At 36.4% G+C, this 22,811-nt stretch overlaps 2 protein-coding genes across 5 annotated transcripts; one reads left to right on the forward strand and one right to left on the reverse strand.

Moving 5' to 3' along the window:
• The first annotated feature begins 9,237 nt into the window (after positions 1-9,237).
• Positions 9,238-10,453, forward strand: LOC122296951 (beta-amyrin 28-monooxygenase-like). The gene is made up of 3 exons (XM_043106747.1): positions 9,238-9,403; positions 9,590-9,777; positions 10,154-10,453. Exons 1-3 carry the CDS (start codon positions 9,238-9,240, stop codon positions 10,451-10,453), a joined length of 654 nt encoding a protein of 217 aa, XP_042962681.1.
• Positions 10,454-12,058: 1,605 nt separating this feature from the next.
• LOC122295685 (lupeol synthase-like) lies at positions 12,059-21,205 on the reverse strand. 4 transcript variants are annotated; one of them, XM_043104772.1, is made up of 19 exons: positions 20,779-21,205; positions 19,856-20,053; positions 17,617-17,802; positions 17,218-17,307; positions 16,880-17,077; positions 16,388-16,472; positions 16,090-16,256; positions 15,820-16,008; positions 15,625-15,738; positions 15,297-15,416; positions 15,099-15,221; positions 14,893-14,991; positions 14,519-14,575; positions 14,314-14,360; positions 14,091-14,234; positions 13,687-13,864; positions 13,519-13,599; positions 12,643-12,726; positions 12,059-12,491 (listed from the first exon to the last, which is right to left on the reverse strand). In XM_043104772.1, exons 2-19 carry the CDS (start codon positions 20,048-20,050, stop codon positions 12,381-12,383), a joined length of 2,268 nt encoding a protein of 755 aa, XP_042960706.1. In that variant the 5' UTR covers positions 20,051-20,053; positions 20,779-21,205; the 3' UTR covers positions 12,059-12,380. The 4 variants fall into 4 exon arrangements, with proteins under 4 accessions (XP_042960706.1, XP_042960705.1, XP_042960704.1 ...); XM_043104771.1 differs by having other exon boundaries at positions 19,856-20,079; XM_043104770.1 differs by having other exon boundaries at positions 19,856-20,147.
• Between the last annotated feature and the right edge of the window lie 1,606 nt (positions 21,206-22,811).

A 22,811-nucleotide genomic window follows, 5' to 3' on the forward strand; every position in this document is an offset into this window, starting at 1 on the left:
CATAAACAAACATAAACTTGTTTTTGAGAGATATCACTATGATAATAATTATTTATGATAAAAATAGACTTATTTTGATAAAAAAACATAATTTTAACAAAAAAATAACTAGTTACAAACAAACAATTTTTCTTGTAGTAGTTGTGCATGATTGTAAGCACCTGCTGCGTCACCCGGCCTGCAAGTAACTTACCAAGGATTTTTTAAGCCCTAAGGGCTCATTCTTTTTGTTTTGCACTGATGTATGTTTCAGGATTTGAATAATTGACCTTGTGTCATATCTAAGTATTTCATGCTCGAGTGTAATGTTGGGTTGAAGTCTAAAATAGAGAAGTTTCGTGTAAACTCTGTATAAAATAGTGCGCCCTATTAAAAATAATAGATTTTTATTTTTTTATTTTTATTTTTAACAAAGTCAAGGTGGAATTCATTTTTATTTTTATTTTTATTTTTTATAAAGATATACAACAAACTTATTTATTTGAGACTTATACAGATAACTTTTCTTCATACCAATTGGTTAGTAGGCAAGGGGAAAGTTTATCCCCAGCGTTTGAATATCATAGACATCTAATCCCCTCTCCTCTCTATCAAATAATGACATAATTAAGGAGGGACACAATAATATTTCCACTAGTACTTGATCAGCATCTACATCAAATTCCTAAAAAGTTTTATCCAATTTTAGCTAACAATTTATTTTATGTATTTCACTAACTCATTTTTCAAAAGTAAAAATCTAGTTACAAGCACAATTATGTACTAATATATATACCAATCTAATGTGATTGGTCAAAAAGTAGATTTTATTAAAAATAATACTAATTTAAATTTTGAATATAAAGTAATCAGTATTGATACGCAGATTAGTACACGACTTTACTTGTACATAATAAAACTTTTTTAAAAAATACAATACATCCCATTTGTCTATTTTTACTATCCATACTTTAGTGGGTTTTTATTCTCTCTTAATCTTTTTCAATGACCAATTTTTTTCTTCAATAATCATATTTTTAAAAATCATTTTTCTGTCAGGACAAAACAATTCCAATAAATATAAAATTAGGGGCAAAGAGAGAGAGAAAGAGCTGAAATAATGCAGCTGCCTACTATAGTATTTGAAAGAAAATATAAAACATGAAAAAAAGAGATAGGGAAGAGAAAATGATGGAGATAAAAGCTACATCTTTTCTTCTTAATTATTATTGAAAATTTCCACAAACTAACGTGGCAGTGCCACATACTTTATTTTTTATTTTTTCAATTTCTCCCCCAGCCCCACATCTCTCATTTGTCCCTAAGAGCCCCTTGCGCCCTCACGTCTCCCTGCATTTCCAAACCCCTAACCCCATCGATGCTGTACCATCTCGCACCACTGCTGCTGCCAAGTTCCATATTTGTAATTTAGAAAGGTCTAAAGGTTGATGCTTTCTGAATTCATCTGCTTGGCTATCCAGAAAAGTGTGTAAGCAAGACAAATAAGCTAAAAGACTTTACAAGGGTTTTGCCTAGGGGTATATTTTTTGAGAAATACTTTTTGCAGTCAGAAAATACAGTCGGCATGCAGTCGTGGAGAAAAAAGTGAATTAATATGGGACCTATATGAAAAAAAAATTATTTTTATAACTTTTTTTTATTCATGTAGGTCCCCCTGAATATAAAATATTTTTTTTATAATTTTTTTTATTCATTCCGTACAGCCGACTGCACGCCGACTGCATTTGCCGACTGTATCTAGCAAAGCCCCTCTGCAACCATACCTTTCTTTTTGATTCAATATTACTGATTGTGGAGCCACAATTCTCGAAGCTAGTTTGAAGTTAGGAATTTTAGGCAATCCACGAATCTTGGATCTAAAGCAAATTCACCCACCCTCCAAGAATCACTTTCTTTTTGATAAAAAAACAAAGCAAATAAAAAAAAAATTTGGGAAAGAAAGGGATTGACTTTTTAGAATTTGGTGATGAGTTCAGAGGCAAATATATAAGATGGGTCTGAGAATTAGGAGTGATGGAATGGGGAGAGAGAGAGAGACACGATGAAGAGATGAAAGAGAAAAAGAGATAGGTATGTATTAATAAAATAACTGGCAGTGTGGAAGTGGGTGGCAATGACTTTGGTGTCAACGCTGTTGATAGGAACTGGCAGCGAAGCTGGGTGAGTTCGGGTTTGGGAGTTGGGGGTCGGGACAGAGAGGGGGAGGGGGGACTCGAGGCTAGGTGGAATGCATGGGTGAAAATGAAAAACAGAAAAAACAACAAAAATAATAATAACTTAGATGATATGGCATTGTGCCATCTTAATTTGTAGAAATCCTTTATGAGATTCTTGTGTGGCTCTAGCAGTCCTCTTATAAAAATTAAATTAAGATAATATCAAATCAAATTCACGCTATAATTTCAAATCTAATTCTCGTTGTGATGTTATCTTCAACGAAATGTTGCACTCGATTTGGTTGCTCTTATATCAATGGTAGCTGTAAAATCTAGGGGTGCTACCCACACCCAACAAGGCAGGGGGCGAACCCCGCCCCCGCATGGGTGGGGGTGGGGTTTTCCATTCAGACACCTGCCCTTGGTGTGTGGGGGTGGAGTACACTGTTAGGTTATAGGGGTGCGGGGGCGGACAACCCATCTGTTCGCCTCCAAATGGGCCATCAGCCCAAAAGCTATTTCTGGGTCTAAAAATTAACCAAAAAAAAAAAAAAAGAGCTTGAAGATTAGATTCTTACCTTTAGCGACGGAGATGTAGATGGACGACGACCATGTAGTGTGGGCAACGACGATAGCATAGTGCGTATGACGGCAACGCTGGACGAAGAGAGAGAGAGAGAGAGAGAGAGAGAGAGAGAGAGAGAGAGAGAGAGAGAGAGAGAGAGAGAGAGAGAGAGAGAGAGAGAGAGAGAGAGACTTAAAAAAGACATAGAAAAAGGGGGGGTCGTGAGGGAGGGGAGGGCCACTTAACCTGCATTTGTAAGCATGGAGCCCCGCCCCATCTGTGCACCGGGGGGGGGGGGGGGGGGGGGGGGTTAGGGCAGGGCCCTGCACCCTACTATCCACTCCTAATAAAATCACTACTCTTAAAAACTTAAATATATAAAAAATAGTAAATTTAATTATTTATATTGTATTTATATATTTTTAAAAAATAAAAAAATACACCAATATATTTAAAATTATTTTTTTAATCATTAAGTAAAAAGACAAAATTTTTTGACTAGAGGTATTGCATTAGCCGGCAAAGTAGCTTTTTTCTTATTAATAGTTATTATTATTATCATGGCGCTGTGCTTAATTTGCGCAATGATAACATTTTCCTTTTTAACGGCTTTGTTGGTGCGTCTATATTGATGAGGTGTTGGTGCAGTTTTTTTTTATTTTTTATTTATTTTTATTTTTATTTTTTTCTGTATCAGTACACTTTCTCACAACTCAACAATGTAAGTCTTCTCCTTCTCCTCCTCCTCGTTCTTCCTAGTCTCCCTTGTTTTTGCCGTTTCTCTATTTTTTTTTTTATTCCTTCACTTATAAAACCAAAGAAGATGTTCCTGGCACCAAACCAACACTACTCCCTCCTGGAAGTTTTGGCTGGCCGATTATGGGTGAAACCCTGCAATTTTTGGCTGCAATCCAACAAGGAGCAGTAGAGAACTTTGTGTCAAAGAGAACAAGCAAGTACTTGTTGGAAACCCCCCAAGTGTGAATTGCCATTTGAATCTACAACCACTCACCTACTGAAAGAAGCTTCCCACTAGTCCTAGAAAGCTGCAACAACCCCTCAACAGTCAAGGAAAGCTGTTGGAAATTTCTTGGTTGTCAACTATGGTGGCTATGTTAGGTGGGCTTCTCCTATAAAAGGAGATCATTTGCAATGGCGTAAATTATCCTCACTGGGGTGAGTGATCAAGGCAGAGGGCTGGGCAAAATATGGGTTATGGGGAAACTCAGAATAGGGGAATCATTTCAGAGATAGAGAGCTTGTTTATGAGTTTATAATTTTGTACAAATATATTGAAAATATTGAGTTTCCGCTTCAGTGGACGTAGGAAAGTTGCCGAACCACTTAAATATTATCTCTCTATCGTCATGTGTGCTTTTTGGACAGGCCAGAGGCGCAACAATTGGTATCAGAGCTTTGGTTTCGTACTTTCCAGAAAAATCAAGTTGATCAAAATTAACTTTTGACCATATAGTTATGTTTCTCGCGTCAAGACGAATTAATTGCCATAAACGGCATAAAAAACGGATGCCGGAGGAGCCCGTACGCGCCCCTAGAAGTTGGAGAGTGCACAGACGCGCCTAAATCGCATCAGAGGAAGAAGAGTGGGAAACACGCGCCCACGTGCCCCCACTCGCGGTGGGAGGAAGAAGATGCGTGGGAGACACTCTCCCACGTGCCCCCACATGCTACTGTAGCAGAAGACTGATCTGAACCGTCCAAAAGTTGCAGATCAATTTTGGGTTAGATCTAAACCATTCGGAGTCCGATTTCAACGATTAAATAGTGGTTTCCAACTATTTGGATCATTTTGGACTCATCCGTAAGGTAAGAATGTTGAGATTCGCTATCGGTACATTCGATCTGAACCGTCCATGAGTTGCAGATCATTTTGGACTAGATCTACACCAGTTGGAGTTCCATTATGGTGATCAAATAGTGCTGACAAACTATTTGGATCATTCCAGACTCATCGGTACGGTGGGAATGTTGAGATTCACCATCGGTACCTTCGATCTGAACTGTTCAGAGTTGCAGATCATTTTGGACTAGATCTACGCAGTTGGAGTTCCATTGCGATGATCAAATAGTGCTGACAAATTATTTGGATCATTCTGAACTCATCGGTACGGTGAAAATGTTGAGATTCACCATCGGTACCTTCGATCTGAACTGTTCAGAGTTACAGATCATTTTGGGCTGATCTACGCTAGTTGGAGTTCAATTGCGATAATCAAATAGTGCTAACAAACTATTTGGATCATTCTGGACTCATTTGTACGGCGAGAATGTTGAGATTCACCATCAGTAAATTCAATCTGAACCGTCCATAATTGCAGATCATTTTGGGTTAGATCTATGCTAGTTGGAGTTCAATTGCGATGATCAAATAGTGCTGAAAAACTATTTGGATAATTCCAGACTCATCTGTATGGTGGAAATATTGAGATTCGCCATTGGTACTTTTGATCTAAATCGTCCATAGTTGCAGATCATTTTGGGCTAGATTTACGCAGTTGGAGTTCAATTGCGATGATCAAATAGTGCTGACAAACTATTTGGATCATTCCGGACTCATCCGTATGGTGGGAATGTTAAGATTCGTGATCGGTACTAATGATCTGGACCATTCAAACTTTAGATCAGTTGTGGGCTTGATCGTAGCCAGTTGGAGTTCAATTGCGATAATCAAATAGTGCTGACAAACTATTTGGATCATTCCAGACTAATCTGTACGGTGAGAATGTTGAGATTCGCCATCGGTACTTTCGATCTGAACCCTTAATAGTTGCAGATTATTTTGGGCTAGATCTACGCTAGTTGGAGTTCAATTGCGATGATCAAATAGTGCTGACAAACTATTTGGATAATTCCAGACTCATCTGTATGGTGGGAATGTTGAGATTCGCCATCTATACATTCGATTTGAACTGTCCATGAGTTGCAGATCATTTTGGGCTAGATTTAGGCCAGTTGGAGTTCCATTACGATGATCAAATAGTGCTGACAAACTATTTGGATCATTCCGGACTCATTCGTATGGTGAGAATGTTGAGGTTCGCCATCGGTACTTTCGATCTGAACCGTCGATAGTTGTAGATCATTTTGGACTAGATCTAAGCTAGTTGGAGTTCAATTGTGATGATCAAATAGTACTGACAAACTATTTGGATCATTACGGACTCATTCGTATGGTGAGAATGTTGAGATTCGCCATCGGTACTTTCGATCTGAACCGTCGATAGTTGCAGATCATTTTGGACTAGATTTACGCTAGTTGGAGTTCAATTGTGATGATCAAATAGTGTTGACAAACTATTTGGATCATTCCGAACTCATCTGTACGGTGAGAATGTTGAGATTCGCCATCAGTACATTCGATCTGAACCGTCCACTAGTTGCAGATCATTTTGGGCTTGATCAACGTCAGTTGGAGTTTAATGACGATGATCAAATAGTACTGACAAATTATTTGGATCATTATGGACTCATCCGTACGGTGAAAATATTGAGATTCGATATCGGTATTAATGATTTGGACCATTCATACTTCAGATCAGTTGTGGGCTTGATAGCAGCCAGTTGGAGTCGTGATGGACTCATGTTTTTTGGATTGATCGCAGTCAGTTGGAGTCGTGATGGACTCATTTGTTTAGGGCTTGATTGTAGCCAATTGGAGTCGTGACAGACTCATTTGTTTTGGGCTTGATCTTAGCCAATTGTAGTTGTGCCAGACTCATTGGTTTTGGGGCTTGATGTTAGCCAGTTGGAGTCTAATGTTGCCGGACTCAGTTCGTTTGGGCTTGATTTAAGCCAGTTGGGATCGTGAAGTTTGAGGAGCAAACTTTAGATCATTGGACAATGCTGATTAATTTGTTATATCAGCAGGTTTTGGCAGTCATACAACTCATGGAGCATAATGTTATTAAGAGGAGAACCGCAACGGATCTCATTGTGGCTTTCTTTGAAAAGCCAGTTGCAAATAACAAAGTGCAGATGAAGAAACAGTTCAACTTCAAAAAATGCAGAAGGTACTATTGTTGCCTAATAGTATTTGGCGTTGTGGTCAAAGTGTTGGGAGGTCATGAGAATGGCTATGAGTAATTTTGCAAGGAAGTCGAAATCGAAGTTTCTTAATGTAAGATATCTTATCCTAGATGAGGAGGTGCGCAGAAGAGGTTCTGGCAAGATCTCAAGTTTGTTGGTTTTGAATGTTGATAATCAGGGCAGAAGCTTGGATTAGTCAAAATCCAAGAATAAGAGCAGAGAAAAGTCAAGATCTAGACAACAGATGACTCGCTAGGAATTGTGGCAAGACAGGCCACAAAAGACTGCTAAAATCAGGAGAAAACTGATAATGATGTTGTGAATATGGTGACTAAAGAAATACATATCATCGTATTTCTTGCAATGCACAATACTGTTAAAGACAGCTTGAAGATAACAATCAGTCAGGTGTGTTTTCTCAAAAGGGTGTGGAAGGTCACAGATGATTCATTGGTCTTGGCTCGTGGTAATGGTCATGTGAATTAGATGAGGAAGTAAAAAGAACTCAGTTTTACTTTTCCTCATCTAAACTTGAAGAAATCTCCCTAGACCACGACATGAAGCAAAGGGGTGAGAGATGGGAACAAAACGTTAGATGTTCCAGGGATATCTACACCTAAAGTTGATGATTGCATGACTGCCAAGATGATCAGACCTCTATGGTGGTTACTACCTTAAACTATATCATGCTGAATGAAGGTAGTGAATTACAATATGAAGAAAAATCTTGCAAGAATGGAGATTATGCAAGTCGAAGTTAGCAGAGACTGCACAAAAGATGAACACATCGACTGAAGATAGGATATGTTAGCAGCAGGATGAGGAGTCAGTCGCCCAGGTCAGAGATGGAGACCTCAGCAACAGGTTCTCTGATATGTGTCAAGGTCCGTGTGAGACCATTGATTCCCAGTGCAGTGGGAGATGTGTTGCCTTATATAGATGTGTTGATTAAGGGCATTGTACGTGATGAACTAAAGTTATGCATCACTTTAGTTAGTCTTCTAACTTAAAGACATGAGCTGTAAAATTGTAAAGATGATAAGGGATCATGCTGGAGATAGAGGCTAGCATGTTGAGAACCAGTCTCCAAGTTGGAGATTGGTGTGATTATAGGATTATGGAGCCTGGTTTGAAAGATGTAAAGGCACCAGGTAGATTGTTCGCTCGGTTGTGGCTTTAGCGAAGTTCAGTTTGCTCAAGGTGTACGTGAGTGCGGACTCATGGACTTGAGCGAAAGAAGAATTTTAGAGAGTTGAGATTGTGCAATAATGTACTTGTAAATCTCCTCTAAAGAAAATCCCTTCCAAGCTCCGTGGATGTAGACGATGCTGATGCATTTGGAGATGCATTTGGAGAGGCATCTGGACATCCATTTGAAGACGTACCTGCAGATGCATTTGGTAGCGGAAATCTCTCATGGCTAACGAGCTTTCCAATGAAGAAGTGCAATCATTTGAATGATGCAACCGTTTGTAACATTCTAGTATGGCACACTTAGGTGGAGGGGGTGATTGTTGGAAACACCCAAAGTGTGAATTGCCATTTGAATTTACAACCACCCACCCACTGAAAGAAGCTTCCCACTAGTCCTAGAAAGTTGCAACAGCCCCTCAACAGTCAAGGAAAGCTGCTGGAAATTTCTTGGTTGTCAACTATGGTGGCTACGTTAGGTGGACTTCTCCTATAAAAGGAGATCATTTGCAATGGTGTAAATTATCCTCACTGCGATGAGAGATCAAGGCAAAGGGCTGGGCGAAATATGGGTTTTGGGGAAACTTAGAATAGGGGAATCATTTCAGAGATAGAGAGCTTGTTTCTGAGTTTGTAATTTTGTACAAACATATTGAAAATATTGAGTTTCCGCTTCAGTGGACGTAGGCAAGTTGCCGAACCACTTAAATATTGTCTCTCTATCGTCTTGTGTGATTTTTAGATAGGCCAGAGGCGCAACAGTACTCCTCCAAAGTATTCAAAACTTCCATTCTTGGGGAGAAATTCATCGTATTTTCAGGCGCTGCAGCAAACATATTCATCTTCTTCAATTAACAGCAAGTCGTTGCTTTTGTGCCCATTGAACATGATGCTGCAAAGGCCCGAAAGTTCATGTCTTTGTTCTTCAAATTCAACGAGACTTAGAAGTTGGTGGCGTCAATCGATTCTATCTCAAGAACCCATTTGCAGAGTCACTGGGAGAACAAAGATGAAGTTAAGGTTCATTCTATGGCACAACTCTACACGTTTACATTAGCTTGCCAAAACAATAGTGAAAAAGTCTCCAAGCTTCTGTACCATTTCAATACATTAAATAGAGGAATTCTATCCCTACATTTGAATATCCCGGGGACACCTTTTTATCATGCAATTAAAGCTGCAGAAGCTCTTAGGAAAGAGATTTATTTTATTATTAAGGAGAGGAGGGAAGCATTAGCAAAGAATTTGGCCTCTCCAACACAGGACGTCCTGACGCAAATGATTGCTGTGCCCTGGGGAGAAGATGGGTTCATGACAGAGTTGGAGATTGCAGATAAGATCTTGGCATTTCTTATTGGAGGCCATGATACTACTATTGCCACTATCACTTTTGCTATGAAATATCTTGAAGAGATGCCTCGCCACTACAATGAGGTTCTAAGAGGTATTTGATTAATTTGGTTTTGTTTTTATTTTTTAATCTTTCATGTAAGGACTGTCTCACTTTATTTATTTTACTTATTCTAGACATTGTTTTATTTTATGCATCACACATGAAATTTTATTTGTTATTAAATTGATGCCTATATCTATAACAAAATAGCTCCTTTAAACTTCTTTTGTTTGATAGAGCAGAGAGAGAGAACCGAGTTAATGAAGCCAAGAGAAGTGCTATGTTGGGATGACATCCAAAAGATGAGATACACTTGGAACTTTGTGAACGAGGTGATGAGGCATAGAACAATTATTCAAGGTTCTTTTAGAGAAGCCAAGACGGATATCATCTGTAAAGGCTACCTCATCCCCAAGGGGCGGAAGGTATATTATCAGCTATTCTGATACTATGTTAAATTATCAAATTATCGGGTCTCCTTAGCGCACTCCTGATGAATTATGAGCAAAATGCATATGAATCGAAAATAGCTAACAATCATTGAACAAACACTCTTCATTCTATGACACAAGCCAAATGCAAAATGCATCCTATTAGGTAAAGTAGCTTTTAGTTTACTATTGTTTTATACAACTACACATAATCCATTAAGAATGCTCTTATGCCTTAGTGCTTATGTTGATAGTAATGTGAATTAGTCGCTTAAAACAATATTCTAACACCCTGGTTAATTAATCTTATTCATTCAAACTAACAAATTCTGATTTTCTCATTCCATTGAGGTTGTTTATTTCTTTTCAGATATATTGGAGCGTGGGTTCAACCCAAAAGAACTCTAAATACTTCTTAGAGCCAGAAAGGTTTAATCCTATTAGATTCGAAAAAAATGGACCTTCTCCTTACACATATGTTCCCTTTGGGGTAGGACCTCTTATGTGCCTTGGAAAAGAGTATGCTAGAGTAACTATCCTTGTCTTTCTCCATCATGTAATGAAAATGTTCAAGTGGGAACCAATTCTTCCCAATGAGAAAATAAAAGTAGAGTTGGGTTCCACCCCAGCAGAAGGGTTCCCAGTGAGTATTTCTCATGTCTGGAATTGATTAGGCTTTTCTAGTATCATATCTCCAAGTAATTTCCCCTCTATAAATTTCTTGGAATATATGGTGGCAAGTATAGGATGTTGTTTACAGGGAGATTCGGATAGTCTCAAATTCAAACTTAACTCCAGCCAGAATATGCCAACAACTTCTAATAACATGGGTACTCTGTATCATGAATTTTTCTGCTGCAGTGTGAAATCTATGTTGTGTAGGTGTTGGTAATGTGATGCTGCTTCTGTGCTGTGTCTAATGCTGAAGTGTGAAGTGCCATACACTTGTTTGGAATAAGATGATGACTTACGTTATTCATAAGCCTGGAGTGTAATACATCATTTACTGTAAGATCTATTATATACTTCATAAGAATCAAAGTATCAATACTTCTTCTTCCCATTTCTTTTTTTTTTTTTTTTTTTTTTTTTTTTTTTAATGTAAGTCGATGTCACAGCCTTCCACTCAGCAGTGTAGTTGACGTGTCAATAAAAAAATTACAAAGAGAACTAATATTTATAATCCTAGGGTGTGTAATTCCAGCACATTCCCTATGAAGAAAGTATGTACATCTAGAATTCATATGAAAAAATTATTTTTTTAATGGATTTTATTTATTTTTTCAAATGGAGTGTGCCAAACTTATATACCTAGAACTGTATTTAACAATATTAAATTAAAAATAGATTTATTTTAGAGTAATGCTAGATACAATTTTAGGATGTATAAGTTCCGTGCATTTTCCTTTTTAAAAGAAAGGCCTTAAAAATAGTTTTTATATGGATCCCAGATTTATCTACTTTTGATAAAGTGAGTGTGTGAGAATTGCACATCTTACTGTAATATTAATTTTCTTTTATTCAAATATCATTACATATTAAAAACTGATAATTTCATCCATTATTCATTAGATCAGCTTTGTCTGATTTCAAAATTCAAACGAGAATTTAGGATACTTTCTGGAAAAAAAAAACTATTCATGCTTTATATTTCGAATTTGGATAATTCTTATAAGAGTAATACTATATACAGTCGTGAAATATACAAACGTTGCACAATCGTTTTGAAAAAGAGTGAGGTCTACGATTAAAAAATTAGTTTTTTTTTTTTTTTGTAGATTCAGTATTAATTTATTTTTTTTAAAAAGACTGCATGACACTTACATAACCACGACTGCAAATATCATTTCTCTTCTTATAATTGCTTAGTAGCCCGAATCCTGTACCCTAAGTGTACCGATAATTCTTACATGGCACTGTCGGAGTCAACATATTTAATAAAATCAGAAGTTGTCACTTGTCATGCAGCACAAAATCTTAAAAATAGAAAATTAAGATTAAAAGATAACAAATGCCTTTGCTTTCGCCTGATTCGAACCGAACCACTATGTACAACATTAAGAAACAACTAAAATTAAAATTAAAAAAAAAAAACTTAAAAATGAAAAGTAAATTAGCATCAGAAGAACACCTAAATCAAGACCTAAATTTGGAAACTAAAAAACAAAAAATAAATTAAAAAAACAAGAAATGTAAAAACTAAACAAATTTAGAAAATAAACTAAAACAGTTACAGACATAAAACTAGAAACAAAAAATAATTCACAAAATTAGATAAAATAAAATAGTATTATTTATCTTTCCATATAATTCGATTGCCTTCACGTTATTGAGTAGAGGAAATAATTTATAAGAGTTGCTTACACAAGTAAATGCATCATGACATTTTACATCTTATGACTTCTGCTTATAGAGAAAAAAGAGAGACATATTTTAAATCTTTCAAGCAGAAGTGAATGTCTATATATATATATTATTTGTGGCAAGTATTATCTATGTTTCTTGCTGGTATGAGATTTTGTATGTGTATCGAAGAGAGGTAGCATGGCCTTTGAAGCTGTATATTTGGGGTGGTGAACTTCAGATTGAGGTACGTATTAGGGAAGCAGAACTCGATTTCGATATTCACCAAGAGCCCACAAGGGAAAAATGTCTCTATATGCTGCGTAGTTGAGTCCACAATACCTAAAACATACCCCTGTGATTTCCTGTTGACAGTAACCATTCGTCATTTTATGCTTGAAAATGATAACTTTGTGTGTAAAAAACTGTTTTTTTATATGGGGAAACGGAAGAAGATAACTAAGATGAACACTTAAGTTAACGAAGTGTGCTGGGTTTTGAATAAACATGAATTACCTCTTGAGGGAAGTCACCATCTTTCATTTGTGAGTTGATCAATAACCTTACTCCGCGATGGATTGGTGTTGGATCTATCTTAGCCTAAATTAGGAAAAACATTAGAGCTTACATAATAGGTGTGGAGTTGTACTATTTATAAGTTGTTGGTGTATCAATAAGTAAACTTACAAAGAGAATTTTCCAAAGGTGTACTTCTAAAGCAGTCATTAAACAATCGACTTTAAAATTTTGAGACCATGCAATTAAGTTCTGACTTCCTTGACTTAGCCTGATTGTTTAAAGCATACATATATATATATATATATATTTTGTATATAAGCTGGTTTAGCTTTTTAAAGTGATGCCTCTTCTTTCTATAACTCATTGAGTCCTTTAGTCTTTTATGGGAGACTTGCTTTAGATAGACATCTGTTAATCAGATATAGACAATAAAGACTACAACTTCAAAATGTATTGCATCTACACAAAGTCGCAAAAGTTCATCCAAAATTAGAGTACATGCAGGATTATGCAGAAAAAGAAGGTTGACATGCCAATGGCTTTTGGCTTCTGCTTAACTTGATTCTTATCGTGTACTGCAACTTGTAAGTATAAAGTAATTCATGAACAAAACTTTTGAATCACTCTTTTTTCAAGCTCTAAAATGGAAAGTACGTTTTTATTTTCTCCATTAACATGCATTATTCTAGAATCTAACTGTCATAAATTATTGTTGTTGGATTCCTGACCTTGTCATGATACTTCCCCAACTTATATATAGCCAACTCTACACTATTGAAGACACATTGGTACCCTCAATCTTAACAATGTTGTACATGCAGCAACTTTAACATGCAATCACTCACATAATCAAGCAGAAAATGATAGAATCACCTGTCCTGCCTCAATGAGGGATAACACAGCCCATGCAGTTTGGACTACATTTGCTCGGTTACCTTCTAGATTTGTCCACACCTGTTTCCCAAAGAAACTCACTTGATTTCTCTCTTTTCACATTCCTCTATCTCTTTTCATATTCAAATTGAAACAAATAACAAATACCTTGTTGTGGCTTGAAAGGTAACTCTCTCCCCATCCTCCATTGGGTAGTTGCTTTGATAGCAAAAACTCACAAGCTTTGCGCAAAGCAGGACAATTTTGGTAGTTTCTTCCACAGGCTGCCAATGCCCCTACACCAAACCATGTACCATAGGTGTAGCAAATCCCCCAATTACCATACCTGTATAAATGCCAGTCTCTGTAAATACTCATGTTTCCACCTTTAATAATCCTAACTCTAACCAAAAGAAAGACAGTAACATCTTATGCAGTCTCCTACTGTTATAACCATAATAGGCTTCTTTTATCTCAGTTTCTAGGTAGAGTGAGATTAGAGAGAAAAGTTCACAGTAATGTATAGAGCAATATTGTTTTCAAGAATGCAATGTGTGAAAATAACATATTACCATGATCCATCAGGTCGTTGTATGTTCTCAATGAATTGAATTGCCTTGGAAATGCCACTGTCTATCTCCTTCCTTCGGTGTTTGGGGTAGAATTTCCTGAAGAGTGCGAGACCTTGTATTGCTGATGAAGTGCACTCTACGTACCTATAAGGTGACACATTTTTTCGCGTGAGGAAGCAAACAGACCACTAACATGGCAATTGCTGTTGTGAAATTATCTTACTCTCTCTCAAACAGAGGATCCTCAAAGACCTCCGTGGGGTTGAACTTCTGCAAGCTCAAAGATGTATAAAAAATATGTTAACGAGTACAGAAAAACTAGCACAATGATTTCTTGTCATAAGTATGAACAAACCTCCCTCATGCAAAAATTGAGATGTGGAAACGAGTTATGTAGAGGAGTTAATTATAATTGTTGGAGACGTTACCTGCATCCATGTGTATGCTCTCCGAGGCTCCCATGCTGGGAAACCACCATTACTACTCTACATTGGCAATTGAAAGAAATTTAATTATTTTGGTGAACCATTTTAGAAATGCAACATAATGAAGTTACTGAAGTGAGATGAACCATTTTAGTTTGAGAAATATTGTTCTTCATCCTCAATTTTGTTATTATCAATCACATCAGCTGTCCTGTTTTTAGCGCCTTTTTTTCCCTATGAAGCCACTTAATATGTGTCATATTATTAGCAAGGGCGATTAAAGATGATAAAATCAAAGATGTGGAGTATAATTGATCTTTTAGTTTTATTAACTGAGTCAAAAGAGAAGTATGGGTATTGGTAGGATAAATTCTTACTTGTAGAGAAAGAATGATATTGACAGCATCATAAAACCTCTCAGTATCAAGTTTTTCCCCAACTAGGTCCTCTGATATCTGTGAGAGCAAAAGTGTAACCTGCAGAAGAGAAGGTTTAGCCAAAAGTTGAATTCTTCCTTCGGAACAAACCTTGAGAATGTGGGATTTTAGTATATACATGTATCATGACAGAATTGAAGCATTACCTTCAACCCCTCTCCTGTGACATCAGAGACTTGCCAGCCGTAGTCCTCCATTGAGAATGTCCATGATCCTTTAGTTATGTGCCGATACATAGCTCTGAAGTCCCCAGAAGGGTTTTCTTTGACCTAGAGAATAACATGATCAAGTTAGAAGCATATCGTCCACATTCCATGCAAGGGATATTTAACATATATTCTTACCTGTGAAGCCTTCAGAAAATCATGTGCTTTACGAAGAGTTGGCCTGTAAGCTTCATTTAGATTACAAGATAGAATCGCTTGAATAGCGAAGACTGCAATCCATGTCTGACTGCCCAAACTCTACATCAAATATATCAGGCATTGTTAAGTGAATTTTCAATTAAAGATGAAAAGGCACCATGATTTTGCAGTTCTTTAGGCTTGACAATTGAGTATACATGATTGCATGAACATAGCCCCTTATTTGTGGAAGTGCTGATTTATGCTTTTTTAGTTCTTGTTTTATCAAGGACCAGTACCTAAAAGAGGATAGGGATGATCATACAACCTGAAATTTTAAGCCATCTTCAGCAACCCAGTAGTAGTCTGGAAGTCTGGCTAAATGAAGCTTGTACGCCTCCGAATTTGGATCTTCAACCCAACGAGCCATCATGCATAACACCTACAAATTTATTTCTTTGAGGACACATCGAATTATAAATTTTTCTTTCATTATGATTTAAATGCAGGAATAGTTACTGACCTTTTCTACGCCTCCAAGGCATAGATATCTGCTGGTCTCGTCCTCATAACGCACATGACCAATAGCAGCTTTTAGTGCTTTCTCTCTCAACATTGAAAAGGGCCAACGTGCCAGGAAAGGCTCTGCTACATGGTAAAGAAATCCCCACAGCAGATCTTGTATGAGAGGATGCGGATAGTAGAGATCCTCCTATTCATTAAGTTAGCACAGTGAAATTACTGAGCTGAACATAATGGAAAAGAAACGCAAAAGGATGAAGATTCTGCCCACCTTTGCAATTATATCCCTAGCTTTATTCCAATTAACCAGAGAGTAAGGCTCGTTGTAAAGCTCTTCTCTTATTGATAGAATCAACTTGGTGATCGGACCAACAAACCTCTTTCCATATATATAAGACATTGGCATGTAAACCAAGCGAGCGTAGCATTGCATTATGCCTGCATTTCATATAATGAAAGGCCATGAGTATATACAACAGATTCACAAGACCGACTGCTGCATAAATGTTTGAGTAATGTTCATTATAACACACTTTCTTGAACCAAAATGATGTTGTCAGGACCAAAACCTGGATTAAGAGGGACAGATTTAGGAATAAGCCAGAACTCTGGGGGTACTGGATGGCAGCCTGACCACTCATATGCTCCCAGTACCTATGCATGGGAGACATTTGAGTTCTCACCACACAGATAGAACAATAAAGGCTGATGTAGATATCATGTTAAAAATCTTAATATATTTCATCAGTTTATTTCATTAAAGAACAACCTGTAAAATAATTCCTTTCAATGCATGTTTTCACAACCCAAAGCTGTCATACCTTTTCCTAGACACCAGAGATATGTCATACTTTTGTCTTGCTAGCCACATATGCATGTTATCATGAAATCTCAAGAGTCAAGGTTTCAATTTGCTAAAATGATGGAAACTTATTTTGATTTACTAATAAGTTAGAATCTGATATAATTTGCTAAAATCATTGAAAGTAATTCTTATTTAATACTGATGGATCAGATTTGGCTCCTAAGAATTTATGGGAACACCCAGAAATTGTTCATACCGAGACCCAAAACTTTCCCCATGATGGCATCGCCATTAAACCACCATGGTCAAGGATCCATTTTCGGGCTCTAGCCATGGCCCTATCTTCACCATCTTCAGGTCCCTCTCCAAGTATTCTCAAGGCAATATAGCACAAAGCAGAGCCAAACATTGTGCTTTTACTTACTATATGGAGACTCCATCCTCCATCTTCATTCTGTCCAATCAACAAACAAGAAAAAATGTATATTGATTTTCCAGCCACAATTTCAGTTTCCTAGGCCATCTTGGTTGGCTGAATATTTCAACGCAAAGCATTTTTGAATATTTAAAAAAGAAAAGAAAAAGAAACGACACCTGAGTATTATAAAAGTATCGAATAATTTCCTTCCGGTGTTCTGAAGACCAAATATGGCTGAGATCTCCAGTAATGTACAAAGCAAATACCTACATATTGTAATAACTTCAATCTAAAAGGCCTTACAAAAAATTCAGCGGGTTGATTTGTATGTCAAGCAACATATAAGAAAAATAACTGTAAAAATATACAGGTGTATTTGCATCTGTGTATAAGTTTATTTCTTAACAAAGATACAGGTGTATTTGCATCTGTGTAAATGCTTATTTCGAAAGTATGTAATAATTTTATAAAGAAAGCATATGTCTTGTATTTAAATAGTTTAAGAGTTTATGCATACATACTTATCCTAACCGAAAAAAACTTTGTATTGAAGTAATGGTGGGAAAAAAACGTACCAAGGGTGGAAGATAAATCAAGGGTCCACAAAATTCAGCAGGCCAGTGGCCATCATGGGTCTGAAGGGACGAAAGGGAGCTTACTGCTCTTCTCAGTGTAATTGTCACTGCTTCCTCTGTTATCTCCTCTGTTTCTTGCACTTTCACTGCTGGTGGAATTGCCCCACATGGATTCTCCTTTCGAAGCTGAGATTTCATGCAAAAAATAAAGTTAACAACGATTGCATTTTGTAAGATTCCAACACAAAGCACATGAGTCATTTGATCCCAATATGTTTTTGGCAGAAATTTGATCACAGTTCACTAACTATTTAAATCTCCCGTTCCCTCATGGTATTTTTTTCTTTATTTTTTGGAACACCCATTGTACCACTGATGAAGAATTGTTTGTATTTTAATTTTTTTTAATAATTATAATGGATCTCAAATAATGATGTATTGGACGTACCATACTTGGATAACTCCAAATTAAAATGAAAGAAATGAAAGACTTTTAAATTAGATGAAATTATGTGAATAGAAATGAAATGATTTTTGAGTATTAGTGAAATAGTTTGAGTTAATATGTTTTATTGAGTTTTGGGAAATGAGAGATTAGAAAAAGTTGAATAAAAATATTATAAAATTAAATATTGTTAAAATATAATTTTCTTAATAATATTCTTATTTGAAAATTTAAAAAAGTAGTATTATTTTTATATTTTGTTTGGAAGTTTGAGAAAGTTGTAATGATTAGCTGAAAAAATTAAAATTTTGAAATTAAAAATTGTTTGTATTTAAGTGATGTTTGAAAAGAAAATTATATAATTTTTTTTTTGAAATGAGATGAGATCATCGCACTTTCCAAACAAATCCTTAATTCTACTTTACTCTTTAATAGCATTAATGAAATGGTAAAAATATAAGAGTAATGCTATGAAATCTAAGTTGTTGTCTAAATTTAGAGTGGTAGAGTGATATACACATCAAGTAAATTTTACGAGATTTGTTGCCATTAAATACTTCTCAAAATATTTATATAGATATCAATGAATGATGTATGACTCACTTGAATGTGTTTAATTTTCAATTTTCTCTTACTTGAAGTCTTTAAGTTCAACAATAGCTTAGGAAATGGGGAGATTTGGATAGCGAGTTGAGATATGATGAAAGTTGAATAAAATATTATTAGAATATTATTTTTTGTTTTAAAATTTGAAAAAATTGAATTGTTTATTATATTTTGTATGAAAATTTAAAAAAATTATAATAATTAAATAATATGAGATGAGATGAGTTGAGAGACTCTCTCAATCCAAACAATCCTTAAATCTATTTCAGATGGAGAACTGCTATAGACACAAAGAGATTATACAAAAGTAAACATACAAACTGACGTGGATTCATGTGATGCGTTAGATCTACTTTACATTAAAAGTAACTTTATAATCTAACGTACTACATCAGGTCACATTAGTTTATATATTTATTTTTGTGTAATTTTTTTGTAACTAAAGTATTTCTCTTTTAAATAAAGATGCACGGAACTTGGAAGTTAAAAAAAAAAAAAAAAAAAAAAAAAGAAAAATTGGATTTGATCTTTTTCGCATGTACAATCACACGTTTATGGATGTCACATCGTGATATTCATCTGAGCCCTCAAAATTGAATTTTTGGCTCTCCCAATTAATACACGAGTACATTTAGTGCGATATGAAAAGAAGCACTAATAAGATATTTTTAAGAGCAGTAGAAACACTCTCCAATTATTCCACAAAGTTATCATAAAACAATTGAATATATATTCAATTTCATTTTTAAGTTTGAATGTAAAAGGTTCTTATGCTAGATGTAGTCTCAATTTCATGAATAATTATTTGAATTTGAGAGATTTAAGTAGGAGAGAAAAGACATATCAAGAAGACCCTACAATATTTATTATTGTCACACACATATATGATATATATATATATATACAAAAATTCGATGTGCAGTCAATTTTACTACTAAACCTAATTATCTTTGCACCCCTAAAAAAAAAAAGAGAAGAAAATATATAATAGAACTCTTTGGCTCCAAACAAAAAAGGGAAAAAACAATATATTTGCCTCTTCTCTCAAACAATTTAACATTTTAGCATATTTCATGTGAAAATCTTCCAAAAGATCAGAGAACTAGTGCTTGAGTGTGGCTTATGAATAGATTTTTTTTCTTTTCGTTAAATTATAAAAAATATATTGAGGTGAGAAAAAAGATAAACCTGCATTCTCATCAAAAGATCAGAACTTTGTTTCTTCATGAATCGATTTTTCTTATACTCTTCACGGGCTCTTTCAACTTCAGCACGTTCTTCAAGAGTACCGGCATCAGGATCGAATTCCCAGTATTCCCGTCCGATGAAATTGTTTACACTCACTAATCCTTTCCCTCCTTCTGCTATCTTTAGTTTCCACATCCTCTATCCAAAAAAATAAAATAAAACACCTATTTCTGGCCAAAAATCATGATCACTACTCCAATCTTCGATATTGAAGCATATCATAAACAATTACCTACATAAAAATTATGATAAAATACAAAATAAAGTGAAGAAAAACACATGCAAAAGCACTCGTGAGAAGAAGAAAATACTAGGAATTAGTGTTGCTCAGCCGTTTTAGGCTACAGCTTGTTGGTCCATAAAGTAGTTCATGTGCTAAATTTATATGCTATGATCAACTTGATAATATATATTCTATGTATTATGTAATTCATATATCTTAAGATGAGAAATGCCATTCATCTGTCGATCGAGCAGATCATGTCGGGTAGGTTATCAAATTTATAAAAAAAATGCGATATTTGTATCCACCTTAAAATTTCATCAATACTCAATTCTCCACCAAGAATAAAATATAAAAAAATCTCTAAAACTAAGAAATATAATTATGAAATTAAAAAATTTATATGTAATAAAATCAGTTCAGTTTCTCATCAATTCAAACGCAGAATTGGACCAACCAATATGAATTAAATACTCTTTATGATCATCAGCTTGATCTTAATCTATATGTGTATATACACACACACACTGAATTGAAGTTTTTGAGTGAAATAAGGTTGAATATTGATGATGATCAGACTCTAATCATTCATATATATTATTTATTCCAAAAGGGAATTAATGGGCGCATACGTACGTACCTTTTGGTTGAGGACGGACTTGGTGAAGTCGAGAGCTCGACCTTGGAATCCCAGCTCTCAAGTTTTTTTCTTTTCTTTTTCTTCCCAAACACAAAGTAATAATTATCTTGAAACAAACAGTACTATTTTCTTATCAGAGGGAGAATTTAAAAGGAAATTTTGTAACAGAGAGTGCTCATGAGAGTGAGAAACATAAACTTGAGATATGGTTTTTTTATATATGTTGATGAACAAAGGTGGAGACCCTGTTTTCTTTCTTGTAAGTTGTCACTAGAGATCAAAGCTAAATGATTTTCGCAGCCAGATTATAAATGTTTTGACGAGCGAACCTAGCTCGGCCTGGTGTGCTGCCTGCCTATCTCCATCGACATCATGTCGAGCATGGTAGTTCTATTGCGACTTTGCACCACTATCATGCATGTATTCAAAACTAAAAAAGAGACCCCGAAATCATCTACAAATTAAGCCCTTAGTCACACAAGTTGGACCGAGTAGTACTACGTACCGACAGATTGCAAACATCATCACAAAATGTACCGACTGAAATACTAATTATCTCATTCTCGTAGTGCAAATTCTGATGTGCATGCAACATTTGATAAAAAGAGCAGCATTTTCATGATTTACAAGATAGATTCTCATCAGTAGTACTTTACATTACGAGTTATTTTCTTAACTTTTGACGATGAAAATTATGACCTACCTATAAGGGGATTTTTTCCCTAGAGTATCTGTGTAGACAAGTGGTAACCCTTTGGAAGGAGAACGAGATGCTTAGCGGAGCCACTAATGAGCCAGAGAATGACATAGAGCCAAACAACAATGAGGTTGTAGGCTCCAGGAATGTTAGAGGGGGGGACGGAGGAAGAAAGGAAGAGCATGCAGGGTGAGTTGTGTAATCCCAAAGGGAAGTACGAGGAAATGACAAAAAAGATGGGCATGTTGTTGTTAGTAGACCAATTGCACACCAGCACGGGCCTACCCTACATTGAAGAGGTAATGGCTTCGTTGAAATTTCGGGTTCCCCTCATGGAGATGTACGATGGTACCAGAGACCCCCTCGAGCACATGAAAACCTTCAGTGCTCATATGACCATCCACAGTTTCCCAAGGGAGGTGGCTTGCAGAGCTTTCCCGCTGACCTTGAAGGGGCCGGCTAGGGTATGGTTCAGGTCCTTGGCACTCGAGTCCATAGACAGCTTTAGGGAATTGACCTACTTGTTCCTCAAGCAGTTTACAAGCAGGAGAAGAAGGTGCCTCGTAGCATATCTCCTCACCATCAAGCAAAGGGAAGATGAGATCCTGAAAGCGTACTTATCCAGGTTCAACAAGGAGCAGATGACGACAAATGACCAAGACAAGAAGATAAACCTAGCAGAGTTCCTATAAGGAGCATGATCCTAGTCCCAGTTCATGGTGGAACTGGCAAGGAGAACTCTCGCCACATTGCGGGAGTTCATAGATCAAGTTGATAACTTCATCAACTCCGGATATATACTCCGTGCCCTAACCGAGCCCAAGAGGAAGGAATAGGAGCGCGGGAACAAGAAAGGGAAGGCCCCAGCCAAAGGTAAGGCTCGCAAGAAGATGGAGAAAGGGCCACACGATAACATAAGGGAAGAAGTCCCTACGAAGGGTCTGGAGCTTCGATTTGATCAATCAGCTCTCAACATCCAAAAAGACGACCATTAGCCCACCCAAGAGGATAGCTGCGAGAGCACTAGTCTTGGCTATTTTACCTACCACCAATCCACCACCCACAATGCAGAAAATTGCATTTCCTTGAATGGGGGAAGAGAGCAAGTGGGTTGGCCAAGGCCGAGATATCCTCTTGCTCGCAAGCCAAGATCCTATGAAAGGAGCAACGATAGGGTCGATAATCTAAGAAGGGAAGGGCCTCGCGTGGTCGCCTCTAGTCATCACTTCAGGAAGGACCTCCACTGTGAGAAATTAGGACCATCGCAGGAGGATTCACCGATAGAGGCACGGCCTCATCTAGGAGGAAGGCGCACTCCAGGGAAGCTCGATATAGA

The sequence above is a fragment of the Carya illinoinensis genome, chromosome 15, assembly GCF_018687715.1.
Source record: "Carya illinoinensis cultivar Pawnee chromosome 15, C.illinoinensisPawnee_v1, whole genome shotgun sequence".
Classification (NCBI taxonomy): domain Eukaryota; kingdom Viridiplantae; phylum Streptophyta; class Magnoliopsida; order Fagales; family Juglandaceae; genus Carya; species Carya illinoinensis.